The 20305-nt window shown below is 43.8% G+C and overlaps 1 protein-coding gene across 1 annotated transcript in view; it reads left to right on the top strand.

Annotated features, from left to right (window-relative positions):
* Positions 1-18701, top strand: part of Chsy1 (chondroitin sulfate synthase 1) — a 58481-nt gene extending 39780 nt beyond the window's left edge. Inside the window, exon 3 of the mRNA XM_041648199.1 lies at positions 15788-18701. Coding sequence (XP_041504133.1) covers positions 15788-17377 — 1590 coding nt within the window. The 3' untranslated portion in view covers positions 17378-18701. The remainder of the gene's footprint in view (positions 1-15787) is intronic.
* The last annotated feature ends 1604 nt before the right edge of the window (positions 18702-20305 follow it).

The raw sequence follows: 20305 nt of genomic DNA, 5'->3' as shown, positions 1-20305 counted from the left end.
AGAAGATTGAATGTATGCCACAGAGTCAAGGCCACGCGGAACTCGATGCAGCATTTGTTTTCTGTTTCCGGAATCGTTACTTTCAGGTTTTTAGTTAGCTTACAGTAAAATTTCAATTGATAGTTTCCTATTTGTTTATTTTGTTGGTGAAGCTGGTCTCAAAACTCAGCAGTTCTCCTGCCTCAGACTCCTGAGTGCTGGGATTACAGGTGTGCCCCACCATGCCCGGCAACTTTTTGGTTTGGTTCAGTTGTAAAATACATATAATAATTTTGTTACCATAGCCATTAATTCAGTAGTGTTAAGTATATTGTTGTAATACAGTCTCTGGGATTTTTCTGGAATTTTTCTTACCTGAGATTACATTTTCCCCTGAAAGTGTTCTGTTAGGAGTAACAAGGTAGAACTGGAAAGCAGAGGTGTAACATCCCAGATAAAACAAGCTACCTTGGCATTGATGAGACCGAACTGGTCTAGAAACTTGGCATTCAAGAGCCAAGGAGAAGCTTAGCTGTGGGCGTGAAGGCCAACTACTTAGGGAGAAATACCACATCAGGACCCTTGTGTCCTTTGGTAAAGTTTGTATGTCCCAGAAACTCTAGATAAAGGGTTAGTAAACTTTATCTGAAGGGCCATATATTAGTATCTCAGAGTCTGTGGACCACAGGCTCTCAGTTCCAGCTACTGTGTTTAGGAACTAGGTGAGAGCAGCTGTGGACATGTGCTGATCCTGCTCCATGTGGGCATGATGCTTTTGAAGTTGAGCCTCAGTTACTGGCAGTTTCCGTATTGAGCCTCTCTGTTTCTTAGAGCTCCCCACTACCTCAAAATGGGAACAGTGTGACTACCTAGGGCTGGCATGCAGTTAGCAGAAATATGTGATGTGATCATGCAATTTTTTGTGAGATATAATTCTGAAGTGTTATTTAAGAAACAGTTACTATGACATATGACTTAGGAAGAGACTAACCAATACAACAGTCACCCAAGAAATGCAGTAGAAAGAGAAAAATTTCTATATCCATATTTGCTAACTCCTCTAGGGATTTTGGGTTAGCAAGAACTGTTTTCTAGGATTGGGGATGGGGTGGGATCTGAGTTCTTTGCTACCTCCTGTGACATTGCTCTTGGTGGAAAAGGATGACATGGCTGCTGTGCTCAGGCTGCGGTCCAGGAGAGGAGCAGGGTTGGGGGCACAGGTGAAAGATGTCATACTCCCCTGGAGAAGACTTGCATATATTCTCACACCTAACAGAGACAGACCTTGGCTGTGAGGTCACAGTCTATAAATACCCTAAACAGCCTGGGGGGGGATTGTTTGTTTGTGTATTAGAGTTTTATTCCCTTAGGTTGCAAGGGCATATCACTTGGATGTCACAGTTTACGGCAGTGTACTGAGGTCAGGTACTTAGCACAGTAGAACAGTGCAGTTTAATTGGCCTTTGAGCTTAAAAGATCCTAATTTTAGAATAGACAAAGCACTTCCATCAAGCGAGAAGCCTGGGTTGTTAGAAGCCAGTCATCCGTATGTTCTATTTGTAGTTATGGTTTTGTGTGTTATGATTTTAACGTAGATTTATAATTTGGTGTTATAAATGGCATAATTTGGAATTATCCTTATATATGTGACCTAAATTTTTCTGTTCTGGAAAGTGAATCTGACCTTAATAACAGATCTAACAACTTGGGAATGCTATTAGAGTGTAGCTGGCCCATCAGTCCAGATGGGAGTGTTCTTCGCAGGGCAGCCCTGTAAGTTTTTGTTAGGCCTGTAGCAGAGTTTGGGAGTGCATTTGTGGTAGAGCCTGTATTTGGGAGGGTTGGAAGTAGTGGACTGTTGGTCCACCACCCTTAAAAGAAAGAAGTCATTTCGCTTGACCTGCAGTCACCTTGTCAGTGATTTGAGGGGAAATCTCAAATTGGATCTTTTCCACCTTCTTTAGGAAGATATGAAGCAAAATTGGCTCAGGATTATTTACATAGGTACATGCTTAGGTAAATCAAAGATGGAAATAATTAAATATGAATATGCTGTGTTCCTTTCATCTTGGTGGTTCACTGTTGAGGTGCCAGGGTCACACACATCCAGTATGTGTGACAAAGACCCTTGAAGAAAAGCCAAGGCATTTGCATGTGGATCACGGCGTCCTGATTGTGCTAGTTCACTGTTGTGTAGTTCATCGTCATGGATTTAGAATACTGTTACTCATTCTGGCGTTGTGGCTTTTACCAGTTATGTTGTCATTAAGTGGATCCTAAAGTATTAATAGTGGTTACTTTTAAGTTGTAATTCTGGTTAGGTCTGGTATTTCTGAAGTTAATATTTGCCTTTTGCTTTTCTGTTGGTAAACATGAATTGACTGTTGTTTATCCCCATGAGCATTCACCCTCATGTGCACATAGACACATAATTTTTTAAAAAATCTTTTAAAAATGTTAGTTTTTCCAGTCCATGAGTATGGGAGATCTTCGCATTTTCTAGTGTTTTTTCAGTTTCTTTCTTCAGAGTTTTAACATTTTCATCATAGAAGTCTAAATTTCCTGGGTCTAGATTTTTCCAGTTTGATGGAATATACGTTTTAAAAGATGAATCCTAATGATTTTCTGAGTTTCTTCAATATCTTTTAATAAGTCACCTTTTCATCTCTAATTGGGTTAATATGAATCTTCCCTGTCTTCGTTCAGCTACCTGTGTCTCTTCAAAGGGCCCCCAAAGAAACCCAGGGCTCAGTGTGTAGCCCAAGCTGGCTTCAAATGCATGGCATTCATGTGCCGAAGCATCCTGTTGGGATGACAGACGTGAGGCCACTCTCAGCTCTGCTTTTATATCTATGCATAACTGATATTGACTAACGAAGTCAAGATGCCTGAAGACGGAATTTGAGTCTGTATGGTTTTCTGTTGCTGTTACCCTGCTTCTCACCATTTTTCATGAAAGAAAATGTCCTAGTCTTTGGCTGATGCATAATTTACTTCTTTGCCATTAATATTTAAGTTGTCTCACTTCTGTGGATTTCTCACTATTCTTATACCTTATACTTTTAGTGTATCTTTTTATATAGCCAGCACTTCCTGAGGGAGTGACTGTTGTTTATTTCAGGACATTAAGGTGGTCAGAAGGAGAATGTCATGATTGAACACTGCAATAGTTTGCATAATGTAATTTTTTTTGTTTTAATATTGGTATGTACTTTCATTAAATTTTAAAGATTAATTTTTACTCTGTGTTTTAGTGTTTGCCTTCATGTGCATGTCATATCACACATGTGGAGGTCAGAGGACAGTTTGCAGGAGTCAGTTCTCTCGCATCAGGGGCCCACGGAGCCATCTCACCACTTAGTATTATAAATGATGAAACTATTCCTACACAGGCATGCTAAAAATCACATGCCTTACAGTCATCGATTTCAAAACACTGCCAAGGTTATGTATATGCCTCAGCACTAAGTTTAGTTCATGCTCCTGGTCTCCATAGATACCACACATACATGTGGTGTACAAACATAAATGCATGTACTTACACACACATAAAATAAACAAAACTTTTTTAAAACAACAAAACAAAACCCACTTCACTCGTGGAGTCCCATTTTGGTTTTGTGAAGCCAGCTTTAGTTTAATGTGAGTTTTAGTTTCAGAACTCTGTGGAAGGAAGTACATGAGAGTCTCTGTCCTTCAGCCCCCCTTCCAGAAGTGTGTTGGAATAGAATTTTGACTTTTTAAGTTGCTGCTGTTTACCTTCCCACCCTTCACAGCTCTCTCACACATGGCACACAGTACCAACTCTAAACAGGACGTTAAGGCCAAAATGGGTAGCTAGATAGTTGTTCTGACCATATAATTCAGAGATTAAAGTTATATGGTAGGTAGAGCTTAAACAGGATACTGAAATACAGAGTTAAAATACTTAAAAGAGTCTTCAAGCTTACCGTACTGTTTCTCGGGTGAAGTACCTACTTTAGATGTGTGTGTACAGTGATCAAGGAACGAAACAAACAGAACGACGTGTAATTGAGGTGAGATGGGCTTACGGGGAATGGACATTGTACTTTAGGTTAGAAGCACTTGGCACAGTTCCTGCATTGTTGATAAAATATTAGTTGCCCATTTGCCCTCTTTCTCATTTAAAGATTAATACTCTGAATAATGACTTCCCCGTGGAAGACTCCATTACCACAGAGGGCAAATGGCTTGGTGCTTTTGAGTTACTCTCATTTGGGTGAAGTGCAGCACAGTCTCTGGTTCTGGCCTAGGCGGGCAACTGACTGCAGTAAGTGCCAGGAAGGAAGCTGTTCTCGTCATGACGTTCCTTCTTCCAGGAGTCCTTGGTTGCTGAGACTCTGGCCTGCCCACACACAGAGCAGAATAGATTTTCCTAGGAAAGGAAGGCCTGAAGGCATAGCTCCTCCAGCATAGAAGACTGGCTCTGTTTAATGCTGGGAATGTTTGTGGGACACATCACATAGGTTGCTTTTCAACCCTTCTTAAACTTCAAGTTCCTTGGAGTTGATAAACGTTTGCTTAGAAAATTTTTAAGTAGCATTCCTGAAATCCTAAACTGATGATACTGTTAAAATCTGTATGTGTCTTGTCTGGATCCTCACGGTGACCCCGTGCAAGGAGACCTCCCGCCTTGGTACTTTTTTGTGGCTGCTTGTTACACAAGTATGTGGTCAGGTCAGTGTGGAGGCTAGCCCTGGCTACTCTTGGCTGCTGGAAGTACCGTTATGCAGACATGAATATATGAATGCCCATCTTTTCACTCCCCCTCACTGCCGGTAGATCTCTGTTTAGAGTTCAGCCCGCCTTCTCGGACTGTACCCATCTTTGCTACGGCTTTTATTTCTTTATAGTTCTTCAAAGCTCTAGTCACTGTCTGAAATGCTACTAATTATTATAGGAGTTCTTGGCGAGCAGGCCCTCACTTCCTGTCCTCTGGGTGAACCCAAGTCTGGAGACATGGTTAAATATGTCCTGATTTCAAGGGCCAGCCCTGACCAAATCAGGCAGTAACTGTGGCTGTGTTCAAGGGTGAACCCAGACATAGCACACCCATCATGTAGAACATGGGCAGTCAGGTATATACCTCATAGGTGGTTGTTAATACATGGTAGCAAGTGTTGGATGTAGGTCCCAAGAAGTGTCACTTGTTACGGTGTCTTTATAGAGTAGCATCAGTCGTAAGTCCAGTTGGAGTGAGGGAGTGGTAATGACCTTTTTTTTTTTTAATAACCTTCTGAATGCTAATAGGGGCAACAGTCAGTGCCAAAAGGTTGTCCCCTGTAAAACCAAAGGAAGGAGAGGCTGTGTTGAGCAATTATTCAGGGTGACCTTCCTTCTACTTAGTATACCATTCATTCTCAAGGTCACAGACCTGTGCCCACCACGCTTGGCCGTCTCAGTGTTCTGATTTGTATATTCCCATTGACATAGGTATCTTTTTGTGTCCTATATGTCATCTTTAACTACTTTAGAGTTGGTTTTCTTGTCAAACTTTAGGATCCCTGAGTGTTTGGGACTTGGACAGGTAATTCTTATTCAGATATTTTCTCTGTTCTGACTTACTTGTCTTACTATGTAGCTCTGGCTGGCCTGGAACTCACTGTATAAACCAGACTGGCTCACAGAGATCCAGGCTCTGATATTGTCTTTTTAGGATAGAAGTTTCTGACTTTATAAAATCTAGTTTATCAATTCTTTCTTATCAAGGGTTGTATTCTGTCCATTTGGTCATTGCTGAGTCATCTAGAATTTCTTATGTCATTTTGTAGTTTTATATTTTCCTTTTAGGTCTGTGATCTGTTTTGAATTACTTTTTGTGAAGAGTAGCTCGCTGTTGTTGTTTTGTCTATGTGAATGTCCAGTTCCAGTATTATTTGTTAGATTTCTTTTTTTCTGGTGTGGTGCCCTTGTAGGTTGCCTTTGTGCCTTTGTCAGTTGCCTGCATTTTTTGTTTCTTAATACACACACACACACACACACACACACACACTCATGCATGCATGCATACACACACATATATTTGAAATTAAAATATAATTATGCCATTTCTCCTTTTCACTCTCCTCCATCCAGCCCTTCCCATAACTCCCTTTTATATCCTTAAATATATAAATACAGTCTGTTTGGTCTGTATAATGTTACTTGTACATATGTGATCTCAGGGCTGACCATTTGGTATTAGATAATCAATTTGGAGGCTTTTCTTTGGAGAAGACTATTCCTTCCATTCTCCACATTCTTAGTTGTCTGTAGTTCTTTGTGTAGGGCTGAGGCCTCCTGAGCTTTCCTCCTTCCACATCAGTCTGCCTGTCTGTTGGTGCTGTTCTTACTCAGGTCTTGTTTAGGCAGCCAATGTTGATGAGACTTTATGGGTGTAACTTCTGACATTTCTGTGAGATAAAATCTCACAGCAAACTTTCTGTTTCTTTGACTCTTGGACTATTTCCACACCTCCTGCCATAATTGAGCCTTAGGTACAAGAGTTGTGCTGTAGGTGCACCAGTTGGGCAGGATACCCCGTGGCCATTTCTTCTCTGCATTTTGATTGGTTTTGTTTTTCTGTAGTGGTCACTACCTGTTGCAAAGAGAGGTTTTCTTCATGAGAGGACTACACTTATCTGTGGGTATAAAGACAAATATAGGATGATGTTAGGGATTGTGCTGGTTTAGTCGGAAGGTACTTAATAGGTTTTTTCCAAGATCCGTAACTTCACTAGCCTTAGGTACTTGGCTAGGTTTCCACTACTATGCATGATTTCTCTCTTGTTGAGTAGGCCTGAAATCCAATTAGAGAGCTCTTGGTTACCCAAAGTTTGTGTGCCATATTGCACCTTAGGGCTATTGAGACATGCTGGTTATTGTTTTAGTTCATAGGCTCATAACTGGATATGACTTTTGGTTTCTTCCCTCCTGTGAAAGCTTGCATGGTGCCTTCCTACCTCCAGATCCTGTGTCCAAAGTGCATGGTATCTTGAGCAAAATGAGCTTAGTGTCAGCCTTTGGGAGGCAACCAAGGGCAACAGCTTGAAGCAGGTGTGGGGGGGGGGGGCTCTTATGCTTGGTGTTGGGATTTTGTTATATAGTCTCTGGTCTTTAAGGGGAACACTGTCGGCCCAGATGGAAACATTTCATTTATTCAGTCTTTCTTTCTCTCTCTCCCTCCATCCCTCCCTCCCTCCCCCCTCCCTCCCCCCCCATACAGACTTACATGTTTTATAAGTAATTTTAGGTATATGGACACTATGATTCCTTACGACTTTTTCAGACATCTTTACTATTATGTTGCCCTCTTTCTTCCTTCTATGTCAGTATCCCTTCCCCATCAGTTTTTCCTGTTTTACCCTTCAGATCACTGTGCCCTGCTAATCTACTCATTGTTGCTTTCTCACCCCCACCTCCCTTTTACTTTCTAGTTTTTGTAGCTACCATAGATACTTCACATGAAGACTCAGATCTAGGAGCAGCAAATGAGATAGAACATGGAGTGTTTGTCTTTCTGTATGTTGAAGGTGGAATGGTGGGCTGCATTCCAGCCGCCCCGGCTCCCCATGGCTAGCTTATGCCACGAAATAATTACACAGAAACTGTATTCTTTTAAACACTGCCTGGCCCATTAGTTCCAGCCTCTTATTGGCTAATTCTCACATCTTGATTAACCCCTCTTTAGTAATCTGTGTAGCACCACGAGTGTGGCTTACCAGGAAAGATCTTAACCTGCGTCTGTGTCAGTGGGAGAATCATGGTGACTGCCTGACTCAGCTTTTTTCTCCCAGAATTCAGTTCTGTCTACTCCACCCACCTAAGGGCTGGCCTATCAAAAGCTAAAGCAGTTTCTTTATTAATTAACCAATGAAAGCAACAGATAGATGACACTCCCACATCATCTGTGTCTGGATTGTCTTACTTAATATGACTTTCCCCCCTTTTTTAATTAATTAATTTTTATTTTTTAAAAAAGAAAAAACCTATCATTTTTTATTTAACATACCAATTCCAGTTCCCACTCCCTTCCCTACTCCCATTCTTCCCACCCTACCCCCCATCTACCTAAAGAAATTCCCAGGAATCTACAAGGATGACCCCAGTGAAGACCTTAAGCAATAGAGGAGAGGGTGCCCAAATTGGCCTTGATGAATATCTTAAATATTACCATAAAACCTTCATCCAGCAACTGATGGAAACAGAGGCAGAGACACACAGTGAAGCACTGGACTGAGCTCCCAACATCAAGTTAAAGAGTGGGAGGAATGAGAATATGAGCAAAGAGGTCAAGACCATGATAGGTACACTCACTGAAACAGTTTACTGAGCTAATGAGAGCTCACATACTCCAGATGAACAGGGAAGGAACCAGCATAGGGCCACACAAGACCATCTGAATATGGGTGACAGCTGTATGGCTGGGGCAGACTGAGGGATCGCTGACAGTGGCACCAGGATTTATCCCTACTGCTTGTTCTGGCTTTTTAGGAGCCTATTCTCTTTGGATGGATACCTTGCCTAGCCTAGATATAGGAGGGAGGGCCTTGGATCTTCCCCCAAATCAATCTTTTCTAGTTCTATCCATTTACCTGCAAGTTTTGTGTTTGCAGTTTTCTCTACAGCTGAATTGCATTCTATGTGTACATGTAGATTTTGAAGGATTGTGGGTTTTTCCATTCCTAGCTATTGTGAATAGAGTGACCGTGAAATATGGCTGAGTAAGTGTGTGTGTAGAGTAGGATGTGAATCTTTTGGGCACATGCCTAGGAGTGGTATAGTTAGTTGGGGCTTACGGTAGGCTTATTTTTAGATTTTTGAGCAGTGGTTCTCAGCCTTTCTAGTGCTGTGATACAGTTCCTCATCTTGTGGCAACCCCAACCATAAAGTTATTTTCGTTGCTACTTCATAGCTCTAATTTTGCTACTGCTAATGAATCGTAATGTAAATAGTTTTGGAGATAGAGGTTTTCAAAAGGGATGCAACCCACAGGTTCAGAACCAATGTTTTTGAGGGTCTTCCAAACTCATTTCCAGAGTAACTAAACCAGTTTGCACTCCTGCCACAGCAAATGAGAATTTCCTTTCCCCACACCCCCTCCAGCCATTCTGGTTGGGATTGTAATGATCTGTTCTGTCTTCTTAAGAGTCAAGCCATGCCCCCCCCCCCAGTCTGCTGAGACAGGCTGATCTTCAGGGACCTGTATGCAGTCCCGTGCTTGGGACCTGCTGCCCCCTGCCTGCCACCACACGACCCGCTGCCTGCAACCTCACTGCATGGTGTGCCTATCCATCTTGTCTCTGTCTCTTGCTTGGTCTTGTGCGCTGTCCCTTCCTGGGATTGGCTGCTCTCAGGGCCTGCTGCCTGCCACCACCAGGGATCTGCAGCATTTTTAATAATCCATTACATTAATGCTGTGACTCTGATAGGCTCTCCTGCCCGAGTCTCTCTCCCAGGGTTGGATACCTTCAGAGACTTGCGGCATGGTCTCATGTGCAGTGCCTGCTCTCGGGACCACTGCCTCCTCTGCCTGCCCCACATGACCCGCTGCCTGCCCCACATGACCCGCGGCCTGCCACCACTTGGGGGGACCTGCAGCATTTTTGCCACTGCAGCTACTTGGGGATCCGCAACAATTTTTAATAATCCATTACAGGGGTAAGATAAAAATCTCAAAAGTTGTTTTGATTTGGTTGCTGTCAGGGGCCAGCCTCAACAAAAATACCTTTCTCCAGGTGGAGGTGTGGGAATTTAGAAATATAGTAAGAAATATGAAGACATGAATAAAAATAATAAAAAAGCAGAAACATATAGGATAGTTTTGGGAAGAAATTCCAGTGAGTACTGAAAATTTGCCCGTGTTTAATTTTCCAGCAGCTTAATATACCCCTGACCTCAAAAAAGGTAAAACAAAAGACTGCATTAACACACAAATTGAAAGCCATGGACTACATTCACCCCCATGCTCTAGACTCGTGCCCTAGACCAAACACTCTGTAGGCAAACCACTCACTGGGTGGAATCCCAAGCTATTTCCATAAAGGGAACTGGAACTTAGTTGGATCCTTGGGCTTTTGTTTTATGTAGAAACCAAGCACTTCCCTATTCTTGGAGCACAAGGTCTGATAATTAGCCACACCTGTTGACAATAGCCTTGCCAGAGCAGACCTTTGAGAGAAACAGGCCCCAAACTCTCCACCTTTGGCCTCTTAGGCCTCCACAGGTTGCCTGTGTTTTGAAAGCCATTTTTATAGCTTCTCTGGGAATTCTACGTTTTGAAATTGAAAGTTTTTTTAAAGATTTCTTTTTAATTTTGTATATATATGTGTGTTTGTATGAGTATATTCACATGTGAGTACAGTTGCCCGAGTAGGCCAGAAGGAGGGCCTGGATCTCTTGAAGCTGAAGCTGCAGGAAGAGGCAGCTTCTGTCTCTCCCCCACTTCTCCGTTCTCTCTCTCTCTATATATATATATCTATCTCTCTCTGTCTCTCTCCCCTTCTCCCTTTCTCCTCTATAACCCACTGAATAAATATTCAACCTCACTCTGCGTGGCGAGCCTATCCATGTATCTGGTCTCTCATCCACCTTGTGGCCCCCTGCCCGGGACCAGCCACCTTTAGAGACCTGTGGTGTGGTCTCATGGCATGCCTGTCTGTCTGTCTCTCTCTCTTTATGAGACTGGCTGCCCCATCATCTCCCACCATGTGGCTCCCTGCCTGGGAGTCATGGCCTGCTGCAGCCACTCAAGGAACTGTGCTGTCCCTGCCTGGGACTGGTTGCTCTGGGAACCCGCTACCCCCCTGCAGCTGCTTTGGGACCTGCAGAGTTTCTGCCGCTGCAGCCACTGGGGGATCCACAGCATTTGACTTAATCTATTACACCTTTCCTTTTGATCTTTTGTGAAAGCAAAGAACTCTTGGAGCTGTAGAGGTGATGTAGAGGTTAAGAGCATGTCCTAGGGTTTCTGTTGCTGTGACAAAACACCAAGACCAAAAGCAACTTGGGAAGAAAGGATTTATTTTAGCTTAGTTTGTAGTTCATCATCTGCAAAGTCAAATCAGGAACTCAAGGCAGGAACTGGGAGGCAGAAACCAATGCAGAGACCATGGAGGAGTGCTGCTTACTGGCTTGCTTCCCATGGCTTGCTTGTTCTACTTCCATATATACCCCAAGATCACCTAACCACAGGTGGCACCACCCACAATGGGCTGGGCCCTCCAGCATCAATCACTAGTTAAGAAAATGCTTCCATAGGCCGGTGTGTTGGGGGCAGTTTAGGTTCCATCTTCTCAAATGACTCTAGCTTGTGTCAGTTGAAAAAAAAATAATAATAAAATAAAATCCAGGATAGAACACTTAACTGCTTTTGCAGAAGATCCATGTTTGGTTCCCAGCAACCACATGACGGCTCATAACCTCTTCTGACCTCTGAGGGTTATTTCATGCATGTGATACATACACTCAGGCACACACAGCATAAAATATTTTTTCTTAGAAAAGGAACTTCTGCTTTTGAATTGTAACTGAAATAAGAACCACCCTTCCCCTTTAGACTAGTGCGTTGGTGGTGACAGATGGAACATTAATCTCCTATGGATCATGCTCAAGACTTAGCTATCCAGAATTATAATTCACATGCACGCATGTATTTTACACACACAAATACACGGGCATGTGTGATCCTGTGTAGGGTATAAAAACTCATCAAACGATAGAAGTATTTGTTGGTAGTTCTGATTTTAATGTGTGAAATTGTCAAGGGAGCTTTTGAGGCAAGCGCTGGGCTCTAGCAGCCTCTACAACCTGTTTGGCCACCTATTCCAATATGCCAATTAAAGACAAGCAGAAGACTTACATGGTGTGGCCATACTGTTGAAATGGAAAAGGGAGTTCAGGGACCCCCCCAAGTCCTTCTTTGGGGTGCTGACATTTCTCTGGGTTCAAGTAGAGGAAGGAAAAAATTGTGTGAGGGGACAAAATGCTTCATGAAAGGTTATTGCTTCTGCTGCAGGGTGTGGGGTCTGCCCTATGGGTCTGTTGTGGAAATCCAAGGCAGCTGGAGAGGAAAGGTTGAGGAGATGATTAACAGAAACAAAACAAGGCAGAGATTCCCTACACACTTTCAGTTCCCCTGCTGGTGCCAAGTGGAGAGAATGCTTCAGCAAAATCAGCTCCTAAATGCTTGTTTCTAAACAAAGTGGGGTGCATATCTCTAGTGTGTACCGTGCATGGGAGTAGAGCTGGGGTGTGATCTTAGGGCCCTAACTCAGTAAGTCTTAAGATGCAACTCCTGTGTCTATCTTTATCTTTTTTTCAGTTGGTTAGTTTTAGATTGGGATATAATACTACTTGATAAAGTCTATAAACTAAAATAGCACAAAGTATTTATGTAGAGTGAGATTTTACAGTAAAAATCCTGGTGAGAAATTACCTTGTTAGGTCATAGTATTTGACCTATAGATTTCCTTTCTCTTTTTATCTTTTTCATCCCTCCCTCCCCACTATACTTCCTAACTTGACAGGTCTCCACAGAAGAACTAGAGTTCACCTTCCTGTCCATTCATGTATTCCCCACCCCCAAGTCTCCCCACCCCATTTACCCCAGTACGCTTGTGCTCAGTTTCGCTTTGCTTTGGCAGTCCTTGTGCTAGAACGTGAGTCATTTAACCGTATAGAAATGTTTGCTGTGTTGCTCCATGATCCATATTGACTAGAGTTCTGACATGGTGCCTTGGGGAAGCTCTGAGGATTGGATCCTGGCACTGTGGTGAGTTCTGGTAAGACCCTTGCTAGGTGCCCTTTTCTTTTCCTTTTAGTTTTTAAAGCCTCGTTTTAATTGTTTGGATAGGAATGTGCTATATGTATTTTTCCCCACTCCCCTTCCCTTCTCTCCTCTCCCTTTCCACCTTCCCCCTGCCCCCCAACTGTCCCAATTTACTCAGGAGATTTTGTCCTTTTTTTCCTTTTCTAGGTGATTCATGTATGTCTCTCTTAGGGTTCTTGGTGCTCGTTTCAGCAAGCCAGGATTCACCTTATCCCTTTTCTTTGCTGGGCCTTTTGGATTCTCACTCTGCACAGTGCCATCCACAAGAGTGGAGTAAACGTTTGATGCCACATCTGAATAGGACTTTTCATTAGAAGATAGTTCTGTGTAAAATTCATTCCACACAACATGGCCATAATTGCCTCTTTAGTTACAAATGATGATGGGGTAGAGGAGAAAAGGACACATGTACATTTCCTCTCACATGGAATCTGGGTTAAAGAAAAAGGCCTCCCGATGACCTGAAAGCAGAGGGTGTAATACACTTGAGGAAAGGAGGAGAAGCAGGGCTGGATGAGGACAAGAGGAGGGTGCTGGAGGGTGGGTATGAACAAAGCCCAACAGTACACTGTGTACACACGCACGTGAGCCCAGTGTTGTCTACCCTGACCAACTAAGAGACCAGGCTTTGTAAGGAGCAGAGATAGGGTCTGTGCAGTTTCCTGACTGTAGATAGGGTTTTCCAAACCTCCACTCACAAAACCTTTGTTGTCGTCCAGTGGTTTGTGTGCTCTACTACACAGAGGACTTAAGTTCTACCAGCAGATTTGGTTTAACTTGGCCAAGCTCAATTCTCGGTGACTTTGAAATGGGCCAAACCAGACAGCCTAAAAGCCGAACTGGCCCTCCCTGTCCCTTGCCTATTGCTGCAAGGGGTGAGCTAACCTGGAAGTGCTGGAAGGCTCAACCTGGTGGTGAGGACAGGGGAGAGCTGCAGGGCAACTAACCACCCAAGTCTGGAACCAGGGCACCCCTTTAATCCCAGCACTCAGGAAGCACAGGCTGGTGGATCTCTGAGAGTTTGAGGCCAGCCTGATCTACAAAGCGAGTTCCAGTACAGCCAGGACTGTTTCACAGAAAAACCCTGTCTCAAAAAAACAAAACAACAAAAAATAACAGAACCAGGGCTAAGAGTTGGCCCACCCCCAGCCTTAACCCCGTCCAGTATCTACAGGAGCACATGAAGGGGCTGGTCCTGCAGACCTAAAGCAGCAGGATCTCCACTACACATGGCAACAACAGGATATCCAAGAGGAGTCCCAGTGAGGGCCCAGCATTGATGGTGGTGCGGGACCAGAGGCCTCAAGTCAGATCAATGGCTCTTTGCAATGAACAGTTGCAAATAAAGATACCTGGACAAAAGGGTTTACTGCGTGTCTCACTGTGCCGCACTACAGCTTCAATGATGAGATTTCACCCTTTTTTTTCCTTTTCCTTTTTTCTCTTAAATTTTGTTTTTTCTCAGGGGATGAGAGTTGCATGGGCAGAGGGCAGATACAAAGGAACAGGGAAATGAATGGGATCAAGATAACATGATGTAAAAGACACAAAGAAAAAATAAGAAAGTTTAAAGAGTTCTGCTTTGAAGCATGAATTGAAATACCTGTGGCTATATAAGGATATTTTTAAATATTTTAAATGTGGGAGTGGCTATTTAAATCTTTTTTTTTTATTTTCAATTTTATGTGCACATTTGTCTGTGTGAGAGTGTCAGATTCCCTGGAACTAGAATTATAGTTGTGAGCTGCCATGTGGGTGCTGAGATTTGAACGAGTGCTCTGAAGAACAGCTCTCCTATTTAAATTATTAAATTATTTAAATTATTTTATCTGGAGTTGTGATAGTTTAACATTGTTTTAAAACCATTTCCGCCGGGCGGTGGTGGCACACGCCTTTGATCCCAGCACTCGGGAGGCAGAGGCAGGCGGATCTCTGTGAGTTCGAGGCCAGCCTGGTCTACAAGAGCTAGTGCCAGGACAGGCTCCAAAGCTACAGAGAAACCCTGTCTCGAAAAACCAAAAAAACAAAACAAACAAACAAACAAAAAAAACCATTTCTTTAAAAAACAAAAGGCTAAGAAAGTTTGGGCAATGGAGCTCTAATCCAGACACTGTTCATCTGTAGCAGTGATAGTCTGCTGATGTACGGTGTTTAATGAGGGCAGTAATGAAATCACTAACAGGAAGAACAAGGGCCCAGCAAGGATGTTGGCATTTGTTGCGGTGGACAAGGATACTTGCTAATGAGACCTCAGAAGGCATTTGTATGGGATATTAGAGGTGGGTAGATGATGGCTATGTCCAGCTGCACTAGAAGTTCCTGGGAATAACATGACCTTGGAATTAGCCCCGTTTGGTTTACAGCAGAACGGCACGGGATCTTGAGGTATCTTAGAGCAGGGAAATGCCTCTGCTGGAGCAAAAATGGTCGAGCTGCTTTGTTGAACAAAGAATAAGGACTGACTCCACAGTGGAACTGGAACTATCAGTTTTAAATGTTGTATGGATATAGAGAAGGTTCTGCAATTTATTTTTTAATAACAGATTTTTATTAGCTTGTTTTCTTTAAGGACCTTCTAACTTTGTGTTATGGTATTCCTCTTTGACTTTTCAAGACAGGGTTTCTCTATGTAGCCCTGGCTGTCCTGGAATTCGCTCTGTAGACCAGGCTGGCTTCAAACTCACAGAGACACCTGCCTCTGCTTCCCGAGCAGAGATGGTGTTGAAATAGAAATAAAATGCCCCACCTGCAGAGGGCTGCTCTGCAGATCCATAGCTGTGGCCCTCGTAATTCTGGCCAGGGTCTTTAGCCCTTAGCCATTCATTGCCCAGCATTTCATTGAAATGTTTCATAAGCTTTTCGTATCTATTCACTTCTGTTTTCAGATTCGTCTTTAGAGTTAGTGGTTGTTTGAGGATTTGAAAGGATGGAATGACACTTAAGCAATGCTAAACCAGGAGTCTTTTCTTTCCTTAACAGATGCAGCAGCTGTTTTACGAGAATTATGAACAGAACAAGAAAGGGTACATTAGAGATCTCCATAGCAGTAAAATCCACCGAGCAATCACCTTACACCCCAACAAAAACCCACCCTACCAATACAGGCTACACAGTTACATGCTCAGCCGCAAGATCGCCGAGCTGCGCCATCGCACAATCCAGTTGCACCGGGAAATCGTCCTGATGAGCAAGTACAGCAGCACAGAGGTCCACAAGGAAGACCTTCAGCTGGGCATCCCTCCCTCCTTTATGCGCTTTCAAGCCCGCCAGCGAGAGGAGATCCTGGAGTGGGAGTTTCTGACTGGAAAATACTTATATTCAGCCACTGACGGCCAGCCTCCCCGGAGAGGGATGGACTCGGCACAGAAGGAGGCCTTGGACGACATCGTCATGCAGGTGATGGAGATGATCAATGCCAATGCCAAGACCCGAGGGCGCATCATCGACTTCAAGGAGATCCAGTATGGCTACCGGCGCGTGAACCCCATGTACGGGGCCGAGTACATCCTGGACCTGCTGCTTCTGTATAAGAAGCACAAAGGGAAGAAGATGACAGTCCCTGTGAGGAGGCATGCGTACCTGCAGCAGACCTTCAGTAAGATCCAGTTTGTGGAGCACGAGGAGCTGGATGCGCAGGAGCTGGCCAACAGAATCAACCAGGACTCCGGGTCCCTGTCCTTCCTGTCCAATTCCCTGAAGAAGCTCGTTCCCTTCCAGCTACCTGGGTCCAAGATTGAGCACAAAGAGCCCAAAGAAAAGAAGATAAACATTCTGATCCCTTTGTCTGGACGCTTTGACATGTTTGCAAGGTTCATGGGAAACTTTGAGAAGACGTGTCTCATTCCAAATCATAACGTCAAGCTTGTCGTTCTGCTCTTCAATTCTGACTCCAACCCTGACAAGGCCAAACAGGTTGAACTGATGAGAGATTACCGAGTTAAGTACCCTAAAGCTGACATGCAGGTTTTACCTGTGTCCGGAGGGTTTTCAAGAGCGCTGGCCCTAGAAGTAGGATCTTCCCAGTTTAATAATGACTCTTTGCTCTTCTTCTGTGATGTTGACCTGGTATTTACTGTGGAGTTCCTACAACGGTGTCGCGCAAACACAGTGCTGGGTCAGCAAATCTATTTCCCAATCATTTTTAGCCAGTACGATCCAAAGATTGTTTATAGTGGGAAGGTTCCCAGTGACAACCATTTTGCCTTTACTCAAAAAACCGGCTTCTGGAGAAACTATGGGTTTGGCATTACTTGTATTTATAAGGGAGATCTTGTGAGAGTGGGAGGCTTTGACGTCTCCATCCAAGGCTGGGGTCTAGAGGATGTGGACCTCTTTAACAAGGTTGTCCAGGCCGGGTTGAAGATATTCCGGAGCCAGGAGGTTGGAGTCGTCCATATCCACCACCCTGTCTTCTGTGACCCCAATCTGGATCCCAGACAGTATAAAATGTGCTTGGGGTCGAAAGCATCGACGTATGGGTCCACACAGCAGCTGGCCGAGATGTGGCTGGAAAAAAATGACCCCAGTTACAGCAAAAGCGGCAGTAATGGCTCTGCCAGGACAGCCTGATTCCAGCCCCACTGGAAAGGACGTTTTTAATTGCCTAATTTATTTTTCAAAAACTTTTTTGTATGATGAGTTTTTTGAAGTCTGTACAAGGATATATTTTCCAAGTGGTTTTCTTACACAGGACTCCTTTAAGATTGAACTTTTTGAACAAAAATGTGATCAATGTTTGCCTTTGAACACATCTTGCTGAACATGATGTAGCACCTGCTTAATCCTGACTTGAAACATACCCGGTGAACAAAACTTTTATAGTGAGTTTTTGGTTTTATACATTTCTTTTCCAGACAACCCCTCCCTCCTCTGTAGTCCTATGGCAGAAACCGTGAACATTCCTAAGAAGTATTATTGTGGCACACACACTGTAACTCTGGTAAATGCTCTGTTGTGACTGTTAACTTTGCACAAATTCTACCTTTTTACCTTTTTTAAACAATTTTTTTAAGCCATCTTTGGTTCCAGTCACAAAGTAAGCAGGCATGGTAATAGCTGTATTGTCGCTGTCTACAGGACAGCTTTCCAGATTGGTCGTCTGCCCCAGGCTGGGCTCCACCCTCCGTGGCCACCTGGGCTTTACTAGCCGGGGACCGAGGAGAGCACAGTTATGGCTGACGCCACTGTAATTCCTTGGCCAAAGCAGACCCGGCGCTGAAGCCCAAGACGAACTTGGCATTTTCTCTGCCCCTTCTCTTTAGGGTACAGTATTATTTAGGGTGACAAAGAATGGCTGTTAGTAGTGTAATGGATGCAAGCTACACAGCAAACCCCTAATGAAAATGTGAGGGGCAAAGTTGGGGTTTTGTTCTCTTGATCCTGTGTTGTGGGGGGAGATGGTCGCTTCATTTTTTAATTACTGTTTTGTTCTATCTTGTTTATCTGAAGTACCTTTAATTTATTTAATACCATTGTTTAGATCTCTTCCATTTTGAGTACTTGTCAGTTACTAGTATTTATGTGTACCGTGGGCGTGATTAGAATGTTTTATTTGCGGTAAACCGATCTCCAAAGATTTCCTTTTGAAAACACTTTTTCCTCATCCTTAATCTGTACATTCCCATCTTGCTAAATATCAAGTGTTCTTTGATAATTTTGGTGCTCATGTGTTTTGGGGACAGAAGTGAAATGATTCTCCTGTTACACCAGAATGTTTGTTTTCAACTCACAGATCAAACGTGCCTTAATAATTTGTTTTCATTTAGATTTCAAACAGTTGATAGATTTGCCATTTTTAATATGCATCATTGGAGATCTGCTTATTTGTAAATAGCCTATTGCACATTTGAACAAATAAACCAGTGGACAGTATTTTTCTATTGTACTTTGCAGACCCATTTTGTCTCATTATTTTTGTGTTAGTTGAAGAATTGAATTACATTTGGAAAGTAAAACACTGAAACATGGACTCAGCCTTTTCAGTTATTTGAGTCAGCGCTTCTATGGACTGCAGGTGGGAGTGGCGTGGACCTGCTTCGCATTTAGGGTAAACTCATCCCTTTCCCCCAATCAGCTTGCTGATTGAATGCAAAAAAAAAAACCAAAACAAAACAACTACAGTGATTCAGCCCAGGCAGGCTTGTCTGGCTTCTGACTATACATACACCCTCATCAGCCCAGAGGTTAAGCAGTGTCCCATGTGAAACCATCAACACTGATTCCTTGGGGTTTTAGGTTCGATCTAACCAGAGGGGAAAAAATGCACAGAGTTGCTATGGTATCCAGAAATCCGAAGGTGGCCTCTGGTGCTCTCAGCAAGGTTCTGTGGATAAGAACTTCTCCCCGCCCCCAAGAGAGGCTTCTGCAGTGTGATGCCATTGTGCTCTCAGAATTGCTGTAATCTGTCTACTTCCCATTCCGTCTATGCAGTTGTTGGCTTCCCCTGCCCGTGGAGAAACCAGAGCAGTCTTATCCTCCAGTGAGGAAGAGCATCATCCACAGCTGATGGCGTGCCGTGTCTGTGTGCGTGTGTCCGACACCAGCTGTAGGGAGTGACACATGGTTTAACTTTCTCCTTGCTCCTCTGTCCTCACTCCACCATCTACCACACAGGTCTCCCCAACTCTCTACCTGTCTCCAGGAATGCTGTTAGCCCCTTTCCCAGTTCCCCGCCCTTGCTAACATCTGTGATGTCTGCTGCCCCCAAGTTCAACTCTCATCCCGTCACTCCCTGGTGACCAGTGTCCTTCCAGAGGGAGTCTCAATAATCTCACTTGTCCCAGCCCTCAAGCTGGACACAGCCTGCTGACCATTATCCCTTACTCAGGACACCTATAACCACACCAGTTCTGGTTCAGCACCGTGGGCTGGCAGGCTCTGACACTCTGAAACATCCCATTGTCCACACTGATGCCACCTTAGACCCGCCTCCGCACCTCCCACCTGTGTGCATGTGATTATGACTTAATCCTTCCCTCGTGTGGTCATTTCCCCCTCAATAGACCTCATAGAAGCTGCACCTGGGCCTCTTGATCCCGGTAGTTCCCTGGTGTGTTGGGAACTCTGCTTCCTACTCTTTGAAATGGAATTCCTTGTAAGTCCTATGGTCATTGGATGGGCTGCGACTTGCCACCCTCACCCTGAACTGGGAAATACAGCCCTCAAGCCCCAGGGAAGCTTTCTAGCTAATACTTTGTTCTGTATGGGCTGCTTTGTCTTGAGACAGCGTCTCACTATATGACTGGCTTGAAACTCACTCTGTGGACCAGGCTGGCCTCAACTCGGAGATCCACCTGCCTCTGTCTCCTGACATGTGCCATCAAACCCAGCTGCATTGCCTTATTTAAAATATATATAAAGAAACTCGTGTGTCCCAAACACACTGGACAAATCCTAATGACAATATTTTTTAAATTAAGAATGTGAATGGGGTTAGGGCAGGGAAGAGATCACTGTGCTCAAGGGCATGCAGATGGAAGCTTCTTTCCCGACGTCCAG

This window comes from Microtus oregoni, unplaced genomic scaffold, assembly GCF_018167655.1.
Source record: "Microtus oregoni isolate MIOR12 unplaced genomic scaffold, Mior012 000000F_ref0000247, whole genome shotgun sequence".
Lineage (NCBI taxonomy): Eukaryota > Metazoa > Chordata > Mammalia > Rodentia > Cricetidae > Microtus > Microtus oregoni.
This window is presented reverse-complemented; position numbering and strand designations above follow the sequence as displayed.